The sequence below is a fragment of the Anomaloglossus baeobatrachus genome, chromosome 2, assembly GCF_048569485.1.
Source record: "Anomaloglossus baeobatrachus isolate aAnoBae1 chromosome 2, aAnoBae1.hap1, whole genome shotgun sequence".
NCBI classification, from domain to species: Eukaryota; Metazoa; Chordata; class Amphibia; order Anura; family Aromobatidae; genus Anomaloglossus; species Anomaloglossus baeobatrachus.
In genome coordinates this window covers 752,509,801-752,526,950 of record NC_134354.1, presented here as the reverse complement: position 1 = coordinate 752,526,950, position 17,150 = coordinate 752,509,801, and the positions used below count along the sequence as shown (strand labels likewise).

At 44.2% G+C, this 17,150-nt stretch overlaps 1 protein-coding gene across 2 annotated transcripts in view; it reads left to right on the top strand.

The window, feature by feature from the left end:
• CNTN5 (contactin 5) overlaps positions 1-17,150 on the top strand; it is a 2,293,676-nt gene that overhangs the window by 2,045,370 nt on the left and 231,156 nt on the right. For both annotated transcript variants that reach the window (XM_075337481.1, XM_075337482.1), the window contains one exon: positions 9,915-10,035. In XM_075337481.1, the coding sequence (XP_075193596.1) occupies positions 9,915-10,035 (121 nt within the window). The remainder of the gene's footprint in view (positions 1-9,914; positions 10,036-17,150) is intronic.

Genomic DNA, 17,150 nt, shown 5'->3' with positions numbered 1-17,150 from the left:
TATGCAACGCGGGGACGGCACACCGGGAGAAATAGTGGCGGCTGGGGACCGAGTAACGTGGGACAGCTGCCACCATCAGGTCACGGAATGCTTCTGTCTCCACCAGCCTAAAAGGCAACATTTCCAGCGCAAGCAGTCGCGAAATGTTAGCATTTAGAACTGTGGCATGTGGGGTGTTGGCAGTGTATTTGCGCCTGCGTTCAAAGGTTTGCTGAATGGATAACTGAACGCTGCGCTGGGACAAGGACGTGCTTGATGATGGTGTTCTTTCTGCGTAGGCAACTGCAGGTGCAGGAGTGGAGGAGGCTTGTTCGCAGGCAGCATGGACAGGGGATTGGCTCGCATGCACAACCAGCGAAGACGTAGGAGTGACATCAGCAAGCACTGCTCCTCGACTCTGTTGTACTTCCCACAAAGTCGGGTGCTTGGCTGACATGTGCCTGATCATGCTGGTGGTGGTCAGGCTGCTAGTTTTGGTACCCCTGCTGATGCTGGCACGGCAGGTGTTGCAAATGGCCTTTTTTGAATCATCTGGATCCAACTTAAAAAACTGCCAGACTCGGGAAGACCTAACATTTGTACAGGCACCTTGTGTCGTCGTGTTGTTCCGGGGAACGGTTGCCTGACTTCTGCCTGGGGCCACCACCCTGCTTCTTACTGCCTGTTGTGATGCTACGCCTCCCTCCCCCTGTGCACTGCTGTCCTCGCTCTGCATATCCTCCTGCCAGGTTGGGTCAGTTACTGGATCATCCACCACGTCGTCTTCCTCTTCCGCACCCTGCTCCTCCTCCTGACTTCCTGACAATTGTGTCTCATCATCGTCCACCACTTGTTGAGACACGTTGCCAACTTCGTGAGAACATGGCTGCTCAAATATTTGGCCATCTGTACAGACGATCTCCTCATGACCCACTTCAATATGAGCTGGCGAGAGGCCAGAATGTGTGAATGGAAACGTGAACAGCTCTTCCGAGTGTCCAAGTGTGGGATCATTAATGTCCGAGGAGGACGTGTACTCAGCCTGGTGGTAGGAAGGAGGATCAGGTTCAGAAATGTGCGGTGCAGTATCACGGCTACTGACACTTGACCGTGTGGAAGACAGAGTGTTTGTGGTGGTGCCAATCTGACTGGAAGCATTATCTGCTATCCAACTAACAACCTGTTGACACTGGTCTTGGTTCAAGAGCGGTGTACTGCTGCGGTCCCCAAGAATTTGGGACAGGACGTGCGAGCGACTAGATGTGGCCCTTTGTTGTGGCGAAATTAGAGCTTGCCCACGACCTCGGCCTCTGCCTGCACCACCATCACGTCCACTTCCTTGTTCCTTGCCAATGCCCTTGCGCATTTTGCAATGCTGTGCACTGCTGACGTGTATATTCACTACTTGTGCGTTATATCAAAGTTTGTGGAAATTGCACACAAGTGCACCTGTACGCTGCCACCAACAGGCACACACGTGCGGTTTTAAAAACCAAGCACGGACGCAATAAGAACCTAACAGGTTTTTTTGGGGAGCGACAATTACAGACAAGTCAGACACTATCTGGACTGTTTTACACTGTGTACACTAGCCCCAGATATGATGAAGGCTGGTATACGGTCACCACTACCCTGCCTGCCTGCCTGCCTGTATACTGGTACAATAGTCCTGACAAGGACTCTTCTGGTCACTAGCCTGTATTCAGACCTGGCTATACCCTGCCTGTATATAGCAACAATAGTCCTGAGAAGGACTCTGCTACTGTACTCCGACCTGGCTATACCCTGCCTGCCTGTATACAACTAGAATAGTCCTGAGAAGGACTTTTGGTCACACTGTTTGCAGCCCTGCAACTGAAAAAGCTATAAAGGGCCGCAAAGCTTTCCCTGAATCAGCGACACTCTCCCTGCACTGACTGTCTGGATAGCTGTGAGCAGAGCACAGCGCGCCCGCCGGTATAAAGGCTCGGTCACGCTGTGCAGGCCGGCCAATCACTGCAATTCCACAACTAACAGGGCTGTGGCATTGCAGTGGTCTGCCAGCCAATCCCTGCATGAGGGCTGGCTCTCAAAAGAGCGCCAACATGCAGAAATGAAGACCACGAGTACAGCACGAGTATCGCGAGATTACTCGGTCCCCGCCGAGCAGCCCGAGTACAGCGATACTCGTGCGAGTACCGAGTAGTTACAAGCATGCTTGCTCATCACTAATAGTCACATAAATGTGGTATATATTTTTTAATATCTAATATAATTAAATGTTAAGTTTTAGATAGGGTTTATGTTTACTGGTGTACATCCCTAAACTAGTGGAATTTGCATCTTAATCCTGTCTTCTGGCGTCAGTACTGTTTGTACCCAGGTCTCATTCATCACAGGCTGTGTGCTGGAATTTTGCAGGGCTTAGTTCTATTCAAGGTAGTATACTGAAACGGCTTGTTTTCTGTGCACTTTATTCTGGACATTTATTACCTGCTGCTGTGCTGATAATATCCTGGACATTTCCCATTTGCTGCTGTGCTCCATAAAACTGGACATTCACCACCTGTTTGCTGCGAACATTACCCTGGACATTTACCACCTGTTTGTTACAAATATTTCCATGGACATTCATGCTCCACCTTGTTGCAGACTCATATATAACTCTGGACTTCGGCATATCAGTTGCTGTACGTGTTATTGTATTTGCTGTCTGAACAGTGACTAATAGTGCGGTTGCACTTACATTTAATTTGGAATTGCCATCTGTTAGTCCATTCCTTTTACACTGTTTATTGTTTGTTATTGTTATTGTGTGCTATTATATTCCAGTGTATCTACATAAAGGTGGTGTCACACACAGCGACGACGACAACGACGTCGCTGCTACGTCACCATTTTCTGTGACGTTGCAGTGACGTCCCGTCGCTGTGTGTGACATCCAGCAACGAGCTGGCCCCTGCTGTGAGGTCGCCGGTCGTTGCTGAATGTCCTGCTTCATTTTTTCGTCGTCGCTCTCCCGCTGTGAAGCACACATCACTGTGTGTGACAGCGAGAGAGCGACGAAATGAAGCAAGCATGGAGCAGGAGCCGGCGTCTGGCAGCTGCGGAAAGCTGTAACCACTGTAAACATCGGGTAACCAAGGGAAGACCTTTCCCTGGTTACCCGATATTTACCTTCGTTACCAGCCTCCGCAGCTCTTGCTGCCAGCGCCGGCTCCTGCTCTGTGCACATGTAGCTGCAGTACGCATCGGGTAATTAACCCTATGTGTACTGTAGCTAGGTGAGCAAGGAGCCAGCGCTAAGCAGTGTGCGCGGCTCCCTGCTCTCTGCACATGTAGCTGCAGTACACATCGGGTTAATTAACCCGATGTGTACTGTAGCTAGGAGAGCAAGGAGCCAGCGCAGTATGCGCGGCTCCCTGCTCTCTGCACATGTAGCGACGTTATGATTGTTGCTGCGTCGCTGTGTTTGACAGCTAGGCAGCGATCATAACAGCGACTTACAAGGTCGCTGCTACTTTACAGAAAATGGTGACGTAACAGCAATGTCGCTGTCGCTATGTGTGAACCCAGCTTAAGTGTTAAAAGCCTGTGCTCCTTCTCCTAGACTTGTGCTCTGCCTTCTAGACTATCCTGTACTCCTCCACCACCTCCTCCTCTGCTCCCGCACAGAGACAAGTCCATTTTTCTTCCGCAGCACTGATGTCACATGGACTGATGTGATCTGTGTGACATCAGTGTGACACGTACCGGAGAAAACAAGCATCTCTGAAATAAAATTATTTTCTATACTCACCTGTTTCCAGCACTGCTGTCTTCGGTGCTGCTGTCATTTGCTTCCAGGCCCACTCATTCAGCTGATGCATATTCACTGCACCGCAGACCCGGAAGCAGCAGTGATGGAGACAGCAGTTCTGAGGACTGGGGAGTAAAACATTCCTGCTCTTCATGTGCTATGATGGATAGCACACGGAGAACACACGTGTGCCAAAATCACGGCCATATGCACCTTCAACGTGGTCAGTGCAAAACTTCAGTGTTTTTTTACGGACATGTGAAGGGGGCCTAAAGAGTGTAAAAAATGTATTATTAGAAGCAAATTGTCTCTATGTATACATTTCTATAGTTTACTTTTCACCTTGAAAACAGTTCTCTTGCCTTCATTGTTGCTTCCTGCTGAATAATCAACAAACATAACTTAAGGGTACTTTACACGCTGCGATATCGGTACCGATATCGCTAGCGAGCGTACCCGCCCCGTCGGTTGTGTGTCACGGGCAAATCGCTGCCCGTGGCGCACAACATCGCTAACACCCGTCACACTACTTACCTTCCCTGCGACGTCGCTCTGGTCGGTGATCCGCCTCCTTTCTAAGGGGGTGGTACGTGCGGCGTCACAGCGACGTCACACGGCAGCCGTCCAATAGAATCGGAGGGGCGGAGATGAGCGGCCGGAACATGCCGCCCACCTCCTTCCTTCCTCATTGCCGGCGGCCTCAGGTACGGTAATGTTCCTCGTTCCTGCGGTGTCACACATAGCGATGTGTGGTGCCGCAGGAACGACGAACAACATTGTACCTGCAGCAGCAACAATATTAAGGAAATTAATGACGTGTTAACGAGCAACGATTTTTTACGTTTTTGTGCTTGTTGATCGTCGCTCCTTTTGTGTCACACGCTGCGATGTCGCGAACGGCGCTGGATGTGCGTCACTAACGACGTGACCCCGACCATATATCGTTAGTGATGTCGCAGCGTGTAACACACCCTTTACTGATTATAGTTTACGTCCAGTGATGTCAGTTGTGCAGAAAAGCTTTTCTGGAAATTATATTATTTTAATAATTTTTATTTTGATAATAGCAAGTATATAAATCACTAGCTTGGCATGAATTCTGACTATTGTATATAAACCTTTCACAATGGTTTTGGGTCAACACATTTATAACATTTAGCTGCAGATATTTACACTCTGGGTGTTGGTTTTAGCAATGTTACTGTGGCAGGTTAACATGGTTGCTTCTGTTTCTATCCGCTATTTACGTATTATCATTTGCTAATTAATACCGAGCATTGTGTCACTTGTTCAAGAAAAACGTGCTACATGTGCATAACAGCTTCTCCTGATTGGACTTCTGCCCCTGATATTTGTTATCCAAATGCATTCAAAGGCTTTTAGAGATGGTTAAGCTTTAAAGGGAACCTGTCAGGTCTCCAGTCCACCCAGGACCACGAGCAGTTCTGCGTACATATTGCTAATCCCTGCCTAACCGTCCCTGTATCTAGTAGCATAGATAAAGAGATCTTTAGAAAAAGTGTTGCTAAAGATCCTTTATGATATGTTAATGAGGCCAGAGAATAGTCACAAGGGTGTTAGTTCCCCCAACTAGTCTGTCCTCTTAGCATGTTAGCAGGGGCGTACCAACATGCTATTCAATGCCCATTGCTCAGTGTCATCTGTGTCCGTTGTCAATGCCTCTTCGATACCGGGTTTAGGTTCAGTGCGCATGATCAGAAGTCCCGGCACTTCCAGTCATGCGCACCATGAAGCCGGGTCTACGTGTCGCCTTTTCCTGATGAAGCTGGAGCCACAGTGATCAGTGATTTATTGTTTAGCGAAACGTACGTTGGATGGCTTATGGGCAGGTTTGGGTGGGAACATCCCCCTAGGGGAACCCCTTCTTTCTGATGTTTACAATATACATTATGGTGACTGTCATCTATCTTTTCCCCATGGTACTTGTACTGACTTATTGTTATTACTTGGCACATGTAATTTTGTAGACACGATACCCAGTTCAGTCATTGATTATTCACCATAGCACTGGCTTACCCCCCCCCCCCCCCCGTTTTTGATTACATTGTTATTTATTCATGCTGGGAATTGTTTTCCATCTTTCCATGGGGCTTTCATTCCTTCTTGCAGTCCCATATACATGAGTCATTATATTTTATTCAGGGTCCCTGAGATGTCTCTCCCTTCATGTGGTTTTAACCTTTTATCATTGGTCTTGATTGTTTCTTTATCCTTGTGATTATTTAATTTAATAAACTTTGTAGAAATTTTGCACCTTATATACTCCCCATTCTCTGGTTTATGCATGTGTCCTGGCTTCATAGTGGTCTAGTGCGCATGATCGAAAGTGCGGTGACTTCTGATCATGTGTGTGTACTGAACCTAAACCTGACGTCTGAAGAGGTGACAATGGACACAGGTACTCGCGTCACTGCTGCTGACGCTGGGCAATGGGCATTGAATAATATGTTAGTACACTCATAACATGCTGAGAGGGCGGACTAGTCGGGGGAAAATAACACCCTTGCGACTATTCCCTGCGCTCATTAGCATATCATAAAGGATCTTTAGAAATACTTTTTCTAAAGATCTATTTATATGTCCTACTAGATGCAGGGATAGTTGGGCAGGGATTAGCAGTATGCAACCAGAACTGCTCGTGGTTCTAAGTGCATATTAAACCTGACAGGTTCCCTTTAAGAACTTTTGCATTACTTTCTACTGTTTCTATATATACATCTTAGAATAGCTGTAATATGAAGTACCTCTCAATTTAAAGAGATAAACTTATGACATATTAATTAGTATTGTTTTTAACAATACATACCATGCAATAACATCTTTTTTTTTGTGATACTGAATACAAAAAAAGATGTTATTACAGGGACAGGGTATAATATAAGTTCAAAGACGCGACGGACAGTATGTCCCATTGACTGGGCGTTAAATGTCACCCACTGTCACCACCCCACTTAACAGATGACTGAAGTCATATTATGTTCAGCCAATCAAGACTAACTAGAAATGACTAAATATATTTTATACAAATCAAATTCATGTTGTATTTTTCAAATTTGCTAAACCCAAAGAATGTGACCGATTTGCAGTTAGCCTTCATACTTCAGAAGATTGCATCAGCCATAGTGTGATCAGGCGACCAGCTTCCTCATTATGCTTTGCAACTATTATATCATGTAGTATATGTGGCGCCCCTGACCCGGTAAGGCATCACTGAGTACTGCACCCATGCTGGGACAATACTTCCAGGTAATCCTAAAGGCCAGAATGAGGTGTGTACACACAGACACATAGCAACCAGGTCTCCCACACCTTTAGAGGGGACCCTTGGGTAGTCTCCAGAGGGGGGTTAGCCTTCAATTCTTTTCAAGGGGTGTAGTGGGGGGGCTGGGAGCTAAAGTGCAGAGGCTGTCAGGAAAGGAGTGGAGCGAGCCAGTCTGGTAGTGGAGCGCGGTGGTTGCTAGGCAGACACGCGCGCTGCCACTAGTCAGACCCTGCGCAGTGTAGTGACAGTTGGAGGGGGAGAACGGTCATCGAGTGAGGACGCTGAAAAGGTGCTCTGATTACTAGGCACATACGGGGTACAGGTCCCTAGAGCAGACCCCGTTTTAACGATCTGCTAAACCTGCACGTGAGGGGAACTACAAGTACCTCACCAACCACACAGAGTCCAAGCCTCAGCAGCAACACAGGGACCCATAAGGAGACAGAGCCAGAAGCCATCTCACCTGGTCCACGCTGCCGGCAAATGGTCCAAAAAGGGAGAAAAGGCAGTAGAGACTCCCTGGATAGACCCCCACGGTACTTCAGGTCAGGGGGTTATCCGAAAACAGGAGTGCTAGGAAGGTGAGCTAAGTGTCACCTTCAGACTGGCTTGAAGGATGCCGGGTTTCACCTGGTTTATTGAAGCATCGCCCGGGTCAGCTCACAGCAACATCAAAGTGAGTAACAAGCAGTTGAAAGACTTTTGGACTGAGCCTGAGTTATTCCTGACCCGCTATCCTACACACCCGAGCCCCTGGGGCCAGCCTGACTCATGGGAGGCCACACCATCCGACTGCAGACCCCATCAGCCCCAGACGCTCGTTAAATTTGCAGTGGCGGTCACCCAGTTCCCTGACCGCAAGCCATGAGTGGCATCACGATAATAAAAACTAACATACCTATTGCCATATATACAGAAGAAGACTCTGTGGCATCCCTGAAGCTGGAGCGGCCTCCCTTGGGGCGACACATATAACACAGTCAAGTAGGAGGGAGTGTTTAAAAGCCGGGGTAGGAAATACAGCAGCCCGATTGTGGAGAATCATGATAGTGAGAGGATGTCAGAGCTCACAGATAAGCTATAGAGATAAGAAAAGAAAGACCTAAAATACTGAGCAAATTCTACAGGTAGTGTATGTGACAGAACATAGAATAAGGAGAGTCACATTGCTAGCTCAGGAACTGTAGTGAAGGGGTTGCAGTGCATCAGATACCTGTCATGACCATGCTCTGCAGGCCCGTCATCCTGCAGAGCCAGTTTCTCGCCTTGCTCTGTTGGATGGCCCCCTGCAGTGCTGGCTTACCCTGTGCGATCCCCTCTGGGTTTTCAGCCTCTCCCTGACCATGGGGGAGGAGTCCTTCTAACCTCGATTTGGACCTTCCTCCACTTTATAGCAGGGACGACCCTGCTGCCGCGCTGCCAGTGATAGTTCCGGCTTCGGTTAGTGCTCAGCTAGTGCTCTGCTCGTGTCTTCCCTTATCCTGTCCCGCTATCGCCACCCTCCTCCAGGCCTCCTGACTGCCTTCCTCCGTCCATGTCTGCTTTCCCTGATCTCCCTGTGACTCCCTCTGTCTCACCTCCTTGTCTCTGCCGTCCCGGTGTATTGCCCAACTCCCTCCATAGACCCCCTGCTGTAATACCCTCCTTCTCCTTTCTTTCCCATCTCTGTTGTTCGTTCTCTTCCCTACCCTCTGACTGACTTCCTTCGTTTACTGATCTTGGCTTGTTCTGACTCTGTCTCAGTTCCCCCTTTTGTCCTGACGCTACCTCTGTGCATCGACCTCGGTGTGTTTTGATTACTCTCCCCTGGGTTCTGCTCCTCCTTGGGTTTCTACTAGTATATCCTGTTTGGTTGTACTTTTGTGACACCTGGTGGTAAAGTTGCTAACTGCACCAGGTGCATTTTTACACTACCCTTCTATTCTTGTGGATGATGGGGAGATTTTGAATAAAGGCCTCGTTACCCGCTACGATATATCTAATGATATGTCGTCGGGGTCACGGATTCCGTGACGCACAACCGACATCGTTTGACATATCGTAGCGTGTGACAGCTATGAGCGACTGTGAACGAGCAAAAATACTCACCTTATCGTTGCTCGTTGACACGTCGCTCATTTTCAAAAAATCGATCGTCCTTCTGCGCTCCGGTTGTTCATTGTTCCCGAGGCAGCACACGTCGCTCTGTGTGACACCTCGGGAATGATGAACACAGCTTGCCTGCGGCCGCCGGCAATGCGGAAGGAAGGTGGCGGAATGTTACGTCCCGCTCATCTCCGCCCCTCCGCTTCTATTGGCCGTCCGCTGTGTGACGTCGCTGTGATGCTGAACGTCCCTCCCCCTTTAGGAAGAGGATGTTCGCCGCCCACAGCAAGGTCGTTCGGGAGGTAAGTACATGTGACGGGGGTTAACGACTTTGTGCAACACGGGCAACAAATTGCCCGTGCTGCACAAACGATAGGGGTGGGTGCGATCGCAAATGCGATCACCCGATATTTCGTCCCGTGTAACACACTCAGTGTTTACACAGTGATGGATTGATAGTCAATTTGAAACAAAAATCTTTTAACAAGATTAGCAAAGCCCATCATGGGCCGTCCCATCTCTTGAGTCCACCCCTGCTTAACAAGTCCCTTCTTTCTCATTGGCTACTTCTCTTCTATTTTTTGTTGTTGTTTTTATGTTTGTGTTTTTATATATTTTTTCCCACACTGCTGTGACAATTCTACAATACAAAATGCGGATGTAAATATATATTGGTTAAAGCTACTCAACAATTAATTCAAATCATTACAATATTTCGATGCCGCCTTTGAACAGTTGTATATATTTACATATATAATGCATTAAATTGGGCATTCTCTTCTTTTCCAGCAAGCGTCATCGGTCGATTTAATGATTAGAAACATCCTGCTGGTGCATGCTGGGAGATACGGCTGTAAGGTGCAGACCACGGCTGACAGCGTGTCAGATGAGGCAGAACTGCTTGTTAGGGGTGAGTATGCTAACACATCTGCCTTGATTTATTGCCTGGTGGCGCTGGCATTGGGCGCTTTTGTGCCGAATTGTATTTTGCCATGTGACTCTGAAATGTTTGTAATTAGAGGGAATGGAATATGAAGATTTACAATGCAACCAATACCAGACGTTTGATGCAAATTATCTCCATGATGAACAGTAATTACATTTTCATGCACATTTGTGTGTCAACAGAATAGACTAATGAATCAATGTAGAGCATCCCGGGCGACTTAACTACAGTGGATATATTTATTCAGAGAGAATTCTGCAGCTTAATGTATGTAAATTGGTGTGAAGTATGAGCAAAAATGTATTCAGTCCTATAGAAAGTGCTGTTCTTACATGTCTGCATGGTATCAGACAGTTTAGAGAGTGTATATTTCCTAGTGTTCGTGCATGGACCACAAATACAGACTTCTCAGGCACGTCCGTGTTACTATTCGGGTTTGGCCACCCGGATGAAAAGAAAAAAAGAAGTAAAATGTGTGTGAAAGCACTACAATTATACTTACCGAGTTTGTAGGCGACTGTAATGCTGCTTCCGGGTTTGCTCATTAAATCTCATGAATATTCTCTGAGTCCCAAGCCCGCCCTCTGTGACAGTATCTGTGAATAGCTGCAGTTAGACTGCTGGCGTGCTAGCGTCTGTCATTGGTTGCCCTCACTGTATCAGTCTGGGTCCCTGAAGTGAAGTATAAAAATAAATAATTGGAAACAATAGCGTAAGGTCCCCCATATATTGATACACAGCACAGATAAAGCAGACAGCTGGAGTCTGCATCCCCACGTTGTGTGTTGTTTATCAAATTATGAGGGACCCATGTGATTTGTTTTTTGGTTTTTTTTTTTAATTATTTAAATAGATAATTTAAAAAAATGGTGTAGGGTCCCTCCCAATTTTGATACGCAGGCGTGATAAAGCCAACAGCTGAGGGCTGGTATTCTCTGGCTGGGGAGGTAGTTGGACCCACTCCAGCCTAAAAATTGCAGCCTGCAGATGCCCCAGAATTGGCGCATCTATTAGATAATAATAATAATAATTTTAATAATTAATAATAATAATTTATATAGTGCTATTAATTCCACAGCGCTTTACATACATTGGCAACACTGTCCACATTGGGGCTCACAATCTAGAGTCCCTATCTGTATGTTTTTGGAGTATGGGAAGAAACCGGAGTACCCGGAGGAAACCCACGCAAACACAGGGAGAACATACAAACTCCTTGCAGATAGTGTCCTTGGTGGGATTTGAACCCAGGACCCCAGCACTGCAAAACTGCAGTGCTAACCACTGAGCCACCATGCCGCCCATTAGATGCGCTCATCCTGGTGGTTACCTGCGTCATCCCAATTGCACTGGAGCAGTGGCAATTGAGATAATATAAAGGGTTAATGACAGTGTAATTTGTCAAAAAATTACAGGTGTCATCAAGCCTGAAGTAAGTAATAAGGAGGGGTCTATGACACTCTCTCATTACTAATTGTGTAAGTAAAAAACAAACACAAACCACAAATGTAAAAAACACAAAAGAAAACTCTTTCTCCAACTTATTAACCCCCAAAACACCACTGCAGTTTTGAAGTAATTTACAGACACAACATCCCACCATGATTCCAGCTCTGCTACATCTGAAATCATAATGCGCGGTCACATTACAAAATGTGACCTCCCACTGTGCTGTCAACACTGATGGAGCCACAACTGTGAGCAGTGACTTTAGTGAGTTCACCTAAGGTAACAGCTGGGGTTCCTATGCTACCCCAGCTGTGACCTCAGGTGAACTGACCTTAGGTGAAGTCACTGAACTCAATGCTGAATTACCTAATAAAGCGATGCGCACGTTCAGTATTTGATTCCAGACATATCTGCACTAAATCTGCATCTCCTGGAAGAAAAACACACCGAAATCGCATGTATTTTTTTATGGTTTTAGTGCGTTTTTATGCCAGGAGTTGCAGATTTTGCACAGATTCTCTGCAGTCAACTGCTCAATGTACACACCGCCTAATTTGGTAATCTGGCATTGAGTTCACTGATTTCACCTGAGGTCACAGCTAGGTTTCCCATGTTACCCCAGATGTGAATTTACCTGAAGGGAACTCAATGACCTCACTTCAGATGAACTCATTGAACTTAATGCATAATTACCTGATTAGGTTATGTGTGCATGTTGAATATTTAGTTGTAGACATTTCTGCACCTAATCTGCAGCATGCATTTTTGATGCAGTTTCAGTGCATTTTTATGGCACGACATGCAGATTTGGTGTAAAAATGTCTGCAACCGAATACTCACCATGTGCACATTGCTAATCTGGTAATCTGGCATTCAATTTAATGACTTCACCTGAAGTAAGGTCATTGAGTTTAGTTGACTTCAGATCAGTTTAGACCCCTTTCCATTACTAAACTCGAGCTTGATGACAGCTGTGATTTTTTTCATAAATCACAGCTGTCATTAAACCCTTATATTACCCAGATTGCCACTGCTCTACAGCAATCGTGATGGGCTGGGTAAGCGCCCATCACTAATTAGTGATTGCTGGATTTTCCTCTATCTGCATATCTGTCTCCAGCCAAAGGCGCACCTGTGCAATAATCATGCTGTCTAATCAGCATCTTGATATGTCACGTCATACCTGTGAGGTGGATGGATTATCTCGGCAAAGGAGACGCGCTCACTAACACAGATTTAGACAAATTTGTAAACAATATTCGAGAGAAAAAGGCTTTTTGTGCATATAGAAAAAGTCTTAGATCTTAGAGTTCAGCTCATGAGAAATGGGAACAAAAACAAAAAGATTGTGTTTATATTTTTGTTAAAAAAAAAATTATATATATATATACCGTATATATATATATATATATATATATATATATATATATATATATATATGTACAGTACAGACCAAAAGTTTGGACACACCTTCTCATTCAAAGAGTTTTCTTTATTTTCAGGACTCTGAAAATTGTAGATTCACATTGAAGGCATCAAAACTATGAATTAAAACATGTGAAATGAAATACTTAAAAAAGTGTGAAACAACTGAAAATATGTCTTATATTCTAGGTTCTTCAAAGTAGCCACCTTTTGCTTTCATTACTGCTTTGCACACTCTTGGCATTCTCTTGATGATCTTCAAGAGGTAGTCACCGTAAATGGTTTTCCAACAGTCTTGGAGGAGTTCCCAGAGATGCTTAGCACTTGTTGGCCCTTTTGCCTTCACTCTGCGGTTCAGCTCACCCCAAACCATCTCGATTGGGTTCAGGTCTGGTGACTGTGGACACCAGGTCATCTGGCGTAGCACCCCATCACTCTCCTTCTTAGTCAAATAGCCTTTACACAGCCTGGAGGTGTGTTTGGGGTCATTGAAAAATAAATGATGGTCCAACTAAACGCAAACTGGATGGAATAGCATGCAGCTGCAAGATGCTGTGGTAGCCATGCTGGTTCTGTATGCCTTAAATTTTGAATAAATCCCCAACAGTGTCACCAGCAAAGCCCCCCCCACACCATCACAGCTCCTCCTCCATGCTTCACGGTGGGAACCAGCCATGTAGAGTCCATCCGTTCACCTTTTCTACAAAGACACAGTGGTTGGATCCAAAGATCTCAATTTGGACACATCAGACCAAAGCACAGATTTCCACTGGTCTAATGTCCATTCCTTGTGTTCTTTAGCCCAAACAAGTCTCTTCTGCTTGTTGCCTGTCCTTAGCGGTGGTTTCCTAGCAGCTATTTTACCATGAAGGCTGCTGCACAAAGTCTCCTCTTTTATATATATTTATATATACACAAGAGAGAGGCTTGAAAATTCATGCGCAATATTCATCTGCTTTACTTTACCCATTTCAGGTATAGGCTTCGTTGATCTACTTTGCCCATGATAGTAGTACAGTCCTGTCAACTCCAGCCATTACTACCTAATTCTAATTACCAACTTTAAACAAGACCTAGAATGGATTGTAATGGCCGTCAGCTAATATTAATAAGAAAATAAGATTTCTAGAAAACATTCCTTGCCTTGATAAGGTTCCAGCCCTCAACTTTTCCCATAACCCCAGAAAAAGGACAATCCTCAAAGCAACCAAATGTATCCTCCATTGGCCCACATCGATACTCATTTCTTTCCTTCGACTTATTAGCATTGGCTCATTGGCTTCTCGGTTTTGGGTATTACCCTTTCACCACACTTGGATTATGAGGTCAACGCCCTTGAAGAAAAGTTGAGGATTAATTCTAGGCAAAAACTTCCAGTGATTGGGAAGTCCAGAGCATGGTTGCTCTCTTTCCGATTTCCAAACCCATAGATATATAAACCAACTTCGAGGACGACCCACCATGAAAGCTGCTGCTGCAGAAAAGGATGTAACCGGAAATGGACAACCTAATTCATTCCATCTACAACCTTTGTAATTGGCCCAGATACCAATCAGTGATAAAACCAGGTGTGCAATCCTTCCCTTCTCACAACACATCAAGATCTCTCAACCTCCTACATCCACAGGATAGAACACGCCTTTTAAAGTGACCCCTGCCTCATTTCTTTGCTTTCAATTGGTTATTATTTTTTTCCCCATAAATAAAATATATATATTTGGTGCTAAAAATATTTGGATTAATTAAAAATGTTGCACTGTTTGACATTTACATGCTCTTTGTTTCTTGCACAGTTATATGTGTACTTTGCATCAGAGCGGGTTTTTTCTTCCTTTTTATTTCTATACCTGCTTCCAAAATTAGTCAAATATTTTTAGCACTGGATACAAAAGGTATTTTAGGAAATTAACACTAAACGATCTGAATTGGGTGATGACAAGAAATGTGTTACAAAGAAAGCCGTCCATCTGAATGATATTTAATGCTACAGTAACTTACATAGGAACATATTGTGCAGAAAATCCGCCTACACCTCCACACAATGTATTCACAGCTGAAGGTGCAGCGTAGAGGACGGTAATTACTAGTGTAGTTTTCTACTTCATACATCGGATCAACTGTTGTCATTGAATGTGACATTCCTTGTTTTTACCTTTAAGTTTTACCTTGAAGTTTTTAGTATTGTATATACTTCCTACCAGATGTTCAGTCGCTCTTTTTACTGATACAGAAGTCTAAATCCCCTCTATAAACATGACTATTAATGGAAACACATTGGCTGCTGCCCCACAAAAGAGCTATAGATTTTACTGGTAATGGAGTTCAATATATAATTAATTTGCTAAACTTTATTTTTATATATATATATATATATATATATATATATATATATATATATATATATATATATATATGTATATATATATATATATATATACCGGTATATATAATGTACTAGAAGGTGGCCCGATTCTAATGCATCAGGTATTCTAGAATTTATTGTGTAGTTAATGTATGATTTTTGTTATATATATAAATGTTGTTGTGTATACAGTCATATGAAAAAGTTTGGGCACCCTTATTAATGTTAACCTTTTTTCTTTATAACAATTTGGGTTTTTGCAACAGCTATTTCAGTTTCATATATCTAATAACTGATGGACTCACTAATATTTCTGGATTGAAATGAGGTTTATTGTACTAACAGAAAATGTGCAATCCGCACTTAAACAAAATTTGACCAGTGCAAAAGTATGGGCACCCTTACCAATTTCTTGATTTGAACACTCCTAACTACTTTTTACTAACTTACTAAAGCACTAAATTGGTTTTGTAACCTCATTGAGCTTTGAACTTCATAGGTAGGTGTATCCAATCATGAGAAAAGGTATTTAAGGTGGCCACTTGCAAGTAGTTCTCCTATTTGAATCTCCTATGAAGAGTGGCATCATGGGCTCCTCAAAACAACTCTCAAATGATCTGAAAACAAAGATTATTCAACATAGTTGTTCAGGGGAAGGTACAAAAAGTTGTCTCAGAGATTTAAACTGTCAGTTTCCACTGTGAGGAACATAGTAAGGAAATGGAAGAACACAGGTACAGTTCTTGTTAAGCCCAGAAGTGGTAGGCCAAGAAAAATATTAGAAAGGCAGAGAATAAGAATGGTGAGAACAGTCAAGGACAATCCACAGACCACCTCCAAAGACCTGCAGCATTATCTTGCTGCAGATGATGTCACTGTGCATCGGTGAACAATACAGCGCACTTTGCACAAGGAGAAGCTGTATGGGAGAGTGATGCGAAAGAAGCCATTTCTGCAAGCACGCCACAAACAGAGTCACCTGAGGTATGCAAAAGCACATTTGGACAAGCCAGTTACATTTTGGAATAAGGTCATGTGGACTGATGAAACAAAGATTGAGTTGTTTGGTCATACAAAAAGGCATTATGCATGGAGGCAAAAAACATGGCATTCCAAGAAAAGCACTTGCTACCCACAGTAAAATTTAGTGGAGGTTCCATCATGCTTTGGGGCTGTATGGCCAATGCCGGCACCGGGAATCTTGTTAAAGTTGAGGGTCGCATGGATTCAACTCTGTATCAGCAGATTTTTGACAATAATGTGCAAGAATCAGTGACGAAGTTGAAGTTACGCAGGGGATGGATATTTCAGCAAGACAATGATCCAAAACACCGCTCCAAATCTACTCAGGCATTCATGCAGAGGAACAATTACAATGTTCTGGAATGGCCATCCCAGTCCCCAGACCTGAATATCATTGAAAATCTGTGGGATGATTTGAAGCATGCTGTCCATGCTCGGCGACTATCAAACTTAACTGAACTGGAATTGTTTTGTAAACAGGAATGGCCAAATATACCTTCATCCAGGATCCAGGAACTCATTAAAAGCTACAGGAAGCGACTAGAGGCTGTGATTTTTGCAAAAGGAGGATCTACAAAATATTAATGTCACTTTTATGTTGAGGTGCCTATACTTTTGCACCGGTCAAATTTTGTTTAAATGCGGATTGCACATTTTCTGTTAGTACAATAAACCTCATTTCAATCCAGAAATATTACTGAGTCCATCAGTTATTAGATATATGAAACTGAAATAGCTGTTGCAAAAACCCAAATTGTTATAAAGAAAAAAGGTTAACATTAATAGGGGTGCCCAAACTTTTTCATATGACTGTAGTTGC